This window comes from Cicer arietinum, chromosome 4 (assembly GCF_000331145.2).
Source record: "Cicer arietinum cultivar CDC Frontier isolate Library 1 chromosome 4, Cicar.CDCFrontier_v2.0, whole genome shotgun sequence".
NCBI lineage: Eukaryota > Viridiplantae > Streptophyta > Magnoliopsida > Fabales > Fabaceae > Cicer > Cicer arietinum.
The window spans coordinates 59,257,725-59,266,746 of NC_021163.2; the positions used below are offsets into that span (position 1 = coordinate 59,257,725).

The 9,022-nt window shown below is 30.4% G+C and overlaps 1 protein-coding gene across 1 annotated transcript; it reads left to right on the plus strand.

The window, feature by feature from the left end:
• Positions 1 to 6: 6 nt before the first annotated feature.
• Positions 7 to 5,330, plus strand: LOC101488975 (replication protein A 32 kDa subunit A). The gene is made up of 9 exons (XM_004498531.4): positions 7 to 228; positions 329 to 439; positions 994 to 1,091; positions 1,203 to 1,244; positions 1,332 to 1,409; positions 4,236 to 4,311; positions 4,545 to 4,723; positions 4,880 to 4,948; positions 5,039 to 5,330. The coding sequence occupies exons 1-9, from the start codon at positions 136 to 138 to the stop codon at positions 5,112 to 5,114; spliced, it is 822 nt and encodes a 273-aa protein (XP_004498588.1). The 5' UTR covers positions 7 to 135; the 3' UTR covers positions 5,115 to 5,330.
• The last annotated feature ends 3,692 nt before the right edge of the window (positions 5,331 to 9,022 follow it).

A 9,022-nucleotide genomic window follows, 5' to 3' on the forward strand; every position in this document is an offset into this window, starting at 1 on the left:
TGGCGGGAAACAGTAATTAACACCACTATCCCCATTACTACTTAATATATATACTTTTTTTCCATTTCTCTCAGATCGTTTTCACTTCAGTTATCTATCTCTCGTTTATCGATTTCATTTTCTAGGGTTTCCCAGATGTTTTCCAGCTCCCAATTCGATGCATCCGCCTTCTCCGGCGGCGGATTCATGTCCTCACAGGCCAACGATTCTTCTCCAGCACCGACTAAAGTAAGCTATCTTTCTCATGTCGCCTATTTTTCGTCCGTAATTTTCCAATCTCCACTTTCACTGAGTTTTGTGTTTTTGTTGCTTTTTTTATTCGATGAAGAGCCGCGATAGTCAGGGTTTGGTTCCAGTTACAGTGAAGCAGATAAGCGAAGCATCTCATTCGGGTGATGAAAAGTCCAATTTCGCAATTAACGGTGTAGATCTAACCAATGTACGTTTCGTTCTTTCTTAATTGAAATTATTTCTGTGCTTATAATTGCTTAATTTGTTAAGATACTGGTTGTGACACGAGACTAGTGAACTATTGTTTTTTTTCTTCCACTTATATTTTTCGTGGATCAGTGATAGTACTATCACGCTGCTTAGGTTTTAAGATAATGCTGTTTATATAAAATTATCTCACGATGATTTTGTCAGAGATTTTTACGTTAATTTGAAGTTATCTTTTGTGTTAATAATAAAAAAAATTACCTTTTTAAATATTCCTTCTCACATACCACACATATTGTAATCTGATTATTTTTTTAAACCTACTAAAACTAACTTTTCACTATAATCAGATTATTATTAGATGTCAGATTTTGAAATACTCTTAATTTTCAAAAGTTGAAACAAGCAGATAAGTATTTTGAGAAGTGGTTATTTCTCTTAATAAGTTGATTTTATATAAAATATAAATTAATTTCGAAAGAAGGAATTCTTACATAACTTTGTTATATACTGTTATACTTCTTACAGAATTCATTTTATGTATTTTTGGTTCAGGTGACGTTGGTTGGAATGGTGTATGAGAAAACTGTGAGGGAAACTGATGTTAATTTTGTTTTGGATGATGGAACTGGACGGATCAAATGTCGAAGATGGTACTTTCTGTGTGCTCAATAATGTGCTGATTATTTAAAATTTATTTTGGAGAAATTTCTTAACTTGTGTTGTAGAAAGTACATTGAATTTCATTTTGGTTGTTTAATTAGGGTCAATGAGACTTTCGACACAAAGGAAATGGAAGAAATATTGTAAGTTAACTGTGGATGCCGATGATATATTGATCTCCATGTCTGGGGTTGTGATATTTCTCACATTCTCTAATTATTTAATGATAGGAATGGCATGTATGTTCGTGTTTATGGGCACTTGAAAAGCTTTCAAGGTGTAAGGCAACTTGTTGCCTTTTCTGTCAGGCATGTTTTCCAGACCTTTTTTTTAGTCAATTCTGCCACAGCTGTTTATTTCCTTTTAGTTTCAGTTAATTAGCATGTTGCCTGAATCTTTGATAACATATATTAGCCTTTCAGCATTAGTTCAAGGAAGTTTTGCATTATCACATAAGCTATATAATTGTAATTTGGATTCATAAGTTCTAGAATATGTTTGGGGATTTTGGAGTGTGCACCAGTGTCCAACTTTTGGGGTGCTTGATCATATATGGTTGGGGATAGGTAGGCCATTCCTTTCACCTGATTATTCGAGTGTTCCATATTTAAGTTAAGTCTTATCTGGATTATTTTAAATTATAGGCTATACAACATGCACCATTAACTGAAACATGGTTGTTCAATACTTCCTTCCGTGGAGGCAAAACTATAGACAAGACAGACTCTATGGCAGTTCAGCCAAAGGCTTACAACCATACAACCATCAAATACAATTGAATATCACCCTGTTTACGGATGATTCACAGCACCACCACTTAATTTCTTCTGTTGTTGAGCTTTTGCTTTGTGGGTTTGATTATGAGCTTGGGAGCTATTACCAGTATCCATCTTGGGTAATTTGTGGCATTGCATTTGCCTCTAGTATATGTTTTTAAGCCGTTTTAAGAGGTTTCAATGATGGGGTGTATTGTAGGTTCTTGTTAGATATTTGTTTCTTCCATTAATCCTTTCTATTTTATTAAGATTCGTTATTGTTAGGACTTAGATGAGTAGAGCTAGTAAGTTAGTTGAGGTTGTTATACGGCTATTTGTATAAATAGGGAGGTTAGGGAGTTTTGAGAGATATCATTGAATATTTGTAATTGTGAATAGAGTATTCTCTATTGTGAGGGAAACCCTTAGAGGAGATATTTCTCTCCTAGTTCTCAACAAAAGTGTTTTTTCTTAGGAATCCAATTTTTGGGTTCCTAACAATCGGTCTGACTCGCCGGATTTTTGAGAAGTGCCAGTGTTCAAGGAGATGGAAGCCGCACAAATGGTGAAGTTGCCAACGTTGTCAGGGATGACCCCATTGGGCGGCTTGCAAGGGCTGAAAGGTTCTTTGTGAAGTATGAAATTCATGGGTTTGACAAGATACAATGAGCGTTCATGAGCTTGGATGATTTGACAATGTTTTGGTTCATTTCTTGGAATCAAGAAAGCCCAAATTCCAAATGGGAATCATTTTCCACAGGTCTATCAGAAGGTTTGTAGGAAGAAACAATAATTACAAGGCAGAGAGACCAGCAACTGTGGAGAAAAAAACCTTCATAGGAGAAGTGGAGCCATTGGTGGAGACACTAGAGAAGACACAAGAAATGCACGGCACTGATTCAATCCATGTGTCTGAAATAATTAGAAAAGTTGATGCAGCCACAGTGCCGATGACAGCGGTAACAAAGATCGTATAGAGGCAGAATGCAACCCAAAGAAAAGGTTGCAAGAACCCTTTTCTTGGTAGCCAAGATGAGGTGAAGGAAACAGGGAAGAATGACAGTGGAAAAAAAGAAATTGGAGGTGAACAACAGCAAGAACATGGAAGAAAGCCAATGTGAACACAAAAGAACCACCAGATGATAATCGACACAATAGAGATGGGTTCACAGCAACTAAGGAAAAAGAGGATTCTTGCATACTAGTCATGTGTCTGCCATCAAAACCACCAAATTGTGGTAAATCACGGTAGTTGTGGAGATTCCCTTAGAAGAATAAGGAGGGGTGTATTGTTAGGACTTAGATGAGTAGAGTTAGTTAGTTAGTTGAGGTTGTTATACGGCTATTTGTATAAATAGGCAGGTTAGGGAGTTAGAGAGATATCATTGAATATTTGTAAATGTGAATAGAGTATTCTCTATTGTGAAAAGTAAACCCTTGGAGGAGAGATTTCTCTCCTAGTTCTCAATAAAAGTGTTAATGCATATAGAAAAGAGGAGGAGAGAATAAAAGGAGCCAAGCTCTGCAAGGATTCAATAGTATTGCAAAAAATCAAATTAGGGAATACAAAGAGTTAGAGTAAATATATGCGCAATAAAAGACTAAACTACCCTTAAGTAGAGTAAATATATAAATGCATAAAATCTATTTATTTAACTTTAACATATAAACTTATCATTTTGTGCTCTGTATTATCTCTTATAAAATCCCATGATCATAACAATCCCAAAGATATATCTGCAAGCTTGTTAGCTGAGGTTTGCTTGGTTTTGAAAAGTTTTATTACTGTCTGGTGGTCACTAAAAAATTATCTACCTCTGAAGTTTTTATCAGAATGTAATTTTCTCTGTTTTTCATTTGCAGTCAGTCTCAATGAACTTTGACAATGCACTGTAAAACATTACACCTTACAGAATACGTGGATCATGTTTGCATTATTTAGCCTGCTGTCAGATTATATGCTTTTGCACAATCGCTAGTTTAATTTGCTAGTTAACCTAAGTGTAGCCTTAACTGACCTAATATTTATAACTTTGAAGACATGAGTATTTAATCCCTACAAGAACTTCAATCGGCACATAGTTGTTTGATCTGTTAGAGAGAGATGTACTTAGTTATTATAAATTGTTTGTCGCATAGCTTCTTTCTAATTAATTTTAATTCTAATGGAACTATTTTCATGATATTCTTATAAGTTAATCACTGTTCTATCCTGTTCTTGTTGCATTTATGGAGTTAGCATTTGTATACTAAAAAAAATCCTAATAAAGTGATGATGGATGTACTTGATTGACGATATTCTGAAGTTACTTACTAGATTACATTATATTGGCTGTTTTAATCGTCATTCATGTTTATTTCATATTTTTGGCGTTTCAGGCCCGTGACAAATTTTGATGAGATCTCTTTTCACTTTATTGATTGTATACATAACCACCTCCGCACCAAGCTAAAGGTACACATTTTAACAGACTATTTTCTGTTAGATCATTGTATGATAATTGATGGCAGTTAATACTGCATAAACTTTCAGGAATTTCATAAATTAAGAATTGTTTATAACCCATTTATAAGATCATTGGAAGTACTGACTATTGCATTTTGACATGTTTTCAGCTCGTGCACCTTGCTTAAGTTGGCAAACTTGATAATTAACATAATGCCTTGCTTTTGTTTTTTGGACTATAGATGGAAGGAATCACTTCTGCCCAAACTCCCTCAAACTCGTCTTTTAACACGCCTGTCAAAAATGCAATAAATAGTTCCCAGACACCATCATCAAATCCGGGATATGCACAATATAGCACTGATGGACTCAAGGACTGTGATAAATTAGTTATTGAGTATCTGCAACAGCATTCAGATATGTAAGTTATTAACTTCAAAAGAAATGTTTAGCTGTATTTGTTACCTTCCATTAATGATTTCAAGTAGGATTACTAAATCTCTCATCTTTCAACAATATTTACTTATGCGAATTTAGATGGATGCTGAAAGATGTTGAAATTGGTTTTAAATTGCAGGTCAGATGAACGGGGAATACATGTTAATGAACTATCAAAAGAGCTCAAGCTTCCATTGGACAAGATCATGTCAGTTTTCTTATTTTTTATATTTAATTCTCTTGTTATGGGTATGCAAAGCATTTGTTTATGATTTAACTCAGCTGTTCATGATGCCAGGTTGTCGCTGAAGACTCTTGGAGACGATGGTCTGGTATACTCCACCATAGATGACTTTCACTACAAACAAGCTTGATATGTTGTGTCATATAAAGAATATAGTTGAGGATCGCGATGGATACTAGGACAGGAACCACTGGTGCTATTGATGTAGGTCTGTTTTGGTTCATAGGTTTTAAGATATGTTGGTTTGATTTGGTTTGTAGGTTTTAAGATGTAGATATTTTATGGATGAATTAATCTATTACTACTATATGCTAAAAGATTGTATGAATCATGTTTGTTGACTTAATTATTGAACTCTTTTAAAGGAAAACTATAGTCAGAATTCAAAATTTATTTTATACTTTTATTTCTTAAAAACAATGTGTTTAAAAATCTAATATTTTTGAGAAAGAAACCTAGGGAACATCGGGATGCCTCTATGCATGATATATAGTTCAAAAAACAGAAGAAACTGAAAAAAACACTAAAAGTAAAAAAATTTAAGAGTTTAAAACCAAGCACTTCAAGTATAAAAAACTTAAATTTTCAAAATATATTTAACATATTTATACACGCTACTGAAATCCCACTTCTATGCATGATATACAGTCCAAAAATCAACCCAACCGAACTCTCTTCTATTGGATTTGTCGAAATGTAAATACTTGTATGTTTTTATTACATAGTATAAATTAATAAATAAAAAATGCAATTCTAAAGAGGAGTTAAATATAGACAAATTTCATCTTTATATGGACCGGGCATTCTTTTTTAAGAACTTTATAAAATAAAAACTTTATAATTATTATAGAGTAAAAACATAATATCACATTTAAAGATAGAGAATATTTTAATATTAAAAAAGATTTATATTTATCGTCTTATCTGTTAAACCAATCTATTTTTGAGTTAACTATTTTGTTTCTTTGAAATAAAAAGGAAGTATTTGACGATAGTTTGAGAAATTATTGATGGGACCAAATAGAAAATCAAATTATGTGAGGCTAGATGGCTTAGATTTCGTTGTCACATCCGCAGGAAGCATGTGGAAACCAAGGCTAAGCCAGTGACCAGTGAGCAGTGACCACTACTTACCTTTCACCATCCACCTCACGTGAACCCTATCTCATCTTCATTCTTAACAATAATGTACTCAGGCTTAACAATAATGTCCCATGCGTAAAAAACAAAAAAAGTAATCCAATTTTTTCATAAATATATCCTTATCCAAACGAATACGTGGTGGCCATTTTCCGATTATCAATAGAAAATTAAAAAATCCACCTGCAGCTGCAATAGATTGTAGAATATTTTGTTTACTTTCTGATGTGACTTGAATTTAAATATGCAATTTCATACTTCGTAAATTATATGTAAATATTCAATAACATTAATAGTTCTCTATGATTTTGTTTGAGTTGTACTTCCTCCAATCTTACATTTTAATTTATAAAAAAACCAAAAAATAATTAAAATGAGAAGATTTTGTATTTTATTTGAAAGTAGAGAAACCCACTACTAAGAAAACATTCTATATTTGCAAGTGAATTTTTTGGCCTTTTTCAAAAAAAACATATTTCCAAGTAAAAAATATATACAAGAAACTTCTTAGCTAGAAATCTCCTACTCCATCCATGCGTCCTTTATACATTAAAGTTTAAACAACGCATTATCAAGTTATTAATTTTTTTGTTTGATTGTCATACACATGGTATAAATTATCATAATTTACAAGTATAATTTTAAACATAGTTATAATAAAAATTAAATATTTTTAATAATTTAACGATTGTAAATGATAAAATTTATTTATACCATTAATGTATAACTGTATATAAATTAAATTATTTTTTTCTCATAAACATCAAGTTATTACATTAAATATTAAAAAAATTAGATTAAATGTGCTCACAATTCTTATAATTACATATAATCACACAATTTTTACCGTCTCATCTTAATCAACCTACTAAAATCATATAAACACATGTAATGTTATTGCACCTAATCCAAATTCAATATTAAGAGAGGGAAATATTTATTTCAGTAGAAGACAATGTAGCAAAACTAAGCTAAAGAAAAATTTATGCTATTTTTAATAATATTTTGTATTTATTCATAATATGAAAAGTTACAAAGCTGTTGGCTGTGGGTTTCTTTTCACTGAGTCAACCTTCTCTTTCTCTGACATATACACATGTTATTAGATTTGTTGTCCCTTTCATAGCCATATTGTGATTGGGTGACAAATAATTATTCTGGTTGAGGTTATCCACTTTTAATTACTCCCCATGTTTTTGGTACATTTCACACTCTGATTCTATTAGCCATTTCAAAAGCCAAATTTTTTCAGAACTTCAAACATATGTATCTATTTTATTTTTTCTTAACTTGACTACTAATTACTATTCTATTTCTTTTGAGGGAGATTACTATATATTTAGGATCTAACTAAGTCATTTGGTAATTCAAAGTTATACAATTAAATCAATATTATCATTTTCACTTTAACCAAAACCCTATACTTAAACTCTTATTTTCGATCTACTCAATTTTCTTTTTAAAAACATTTAATATATCCGTTTGTTCAAAATACACTATATAATAGAAATATCAAATTTTGCCTAACATAAAAATCTATTTTTTTTTTCAATCTCCAACTAAAATTCAATAAAAGAATCTCCAATTAACATTATACAAAATCTTTTAAAGTAAAATCATTTTTTTTAAATTTTACTTATAATTTTACAATTGTTCGTCAAACACGAATATGTATATTGTCTATTAATATTTTCAAGTTGTCTACTAATTTGAAAGTTTATGTAATACAATACATATACTTTATTTCATAAGTGGTAAGATGAAATTTATATTTTATATTTTAATAATAACGTGAAAAAGAATATATAATATTGTAATTTGTATCTCATAAAAAAATAATGTAATTTGTACACTAGTTTATATAAGAAAATTGATTAAATATTTCAAATTAACTCTAAAATTGCTTTTGGTTCAAACATATAATCATCAAAACAATAGGCACGTTTAATTCTCTTACCTTTTGAGATGTGCTAATAATCCATGGGAATGTTAACAGGTGGGCCCATGCTTTTAGAAACTCATACTTTATGTTTCTTGTAACCAATCAAATCATGTCTTGCAATCACACTTATGAAACCTTTGTATTGATTTGGCTTTTCCATAATCCGGAAACAAAAATTCTCTAATGTGGTGACATGTGTCAAATTTTTTTGTTAACTTTTAGATTCAAATTGGCTGCAGTAAGCATGCAGTCAAAGACATGGTCACATACATTTAGATGAAACAGTTCAAATTTTCAGTTTGAAATTTAAATAAGAATATAATTAAAATTTAATTTGAAAATTCGGATCATTTGATTTTAACTATAATATTTAAATGTATTGATTGCACTTTAGTCAGGTACCACAAATCTAAATTTAAAGTTTTAAATTGTAATTTACTTCGTAGTTTACAAAATCAAAATCTTCTCTTTTTTTTTTTCGTAGTACACTTCTTATTTAATAAAATAAAAGACATCTTTTACTTAATATTTTATTGAATGTTTTTTAGTAAGAGACAATTTATGTTTTTTTTAAAAGATAAATTTATGTATTTAATTCACACTATGAATTAAATATTTTGTTCTATATTATAGATAAAATATATAAATTTTGTTTACTTAATTGTATCTTATAAAAATAAATAGAGGGAATACTACAAAACACGAATGATTCTATTTTCTTCTATCTTTGTTTCTTCTCCAAAATAATATAATAATTAGGTTAAATGTTAAAACATTAAAATCTTTTTTTCATTCTCCATTTCTCTTAATTTAAAATTCTCTCCTAATATACAATTAGAGGTTGGCCATTAAATTCATTAAAAATCGTTGAATGATTAAATGACCAACTTCTAAATACAAAGATAGGAAATTCAATATCAAATTAAATTACTCTCAATTATAGAAGACTTTATATA

What these genes read in the sequence shown, in the direction of transcription:
- LOC101488975 (XM_004498531.4), top strand. Translation starts at nt 136, where the DNA reads ATGTTTTCCAGCTCCCAATTCGATGCATCCGCCTTCTCCGGCGGCGGA. An exon ending in CGGATCAAATGTCGAAGATG is followed by an intron (nt 1,092 to 1,202) that starts GTACTTTCTGTG and finishes TTGTTTAATTAG; the next exon opens with GGTCAATGAGACTTTCGACA. An exon ending in AAGGAAATGGAAGAAATATT is followed by an intron (nt 1,245 to 1,331) that starts GTAAGTTAACTG and finishes ATTTAATGATAG; the next exon opens with GAATGGCATGTATGTTCGTG.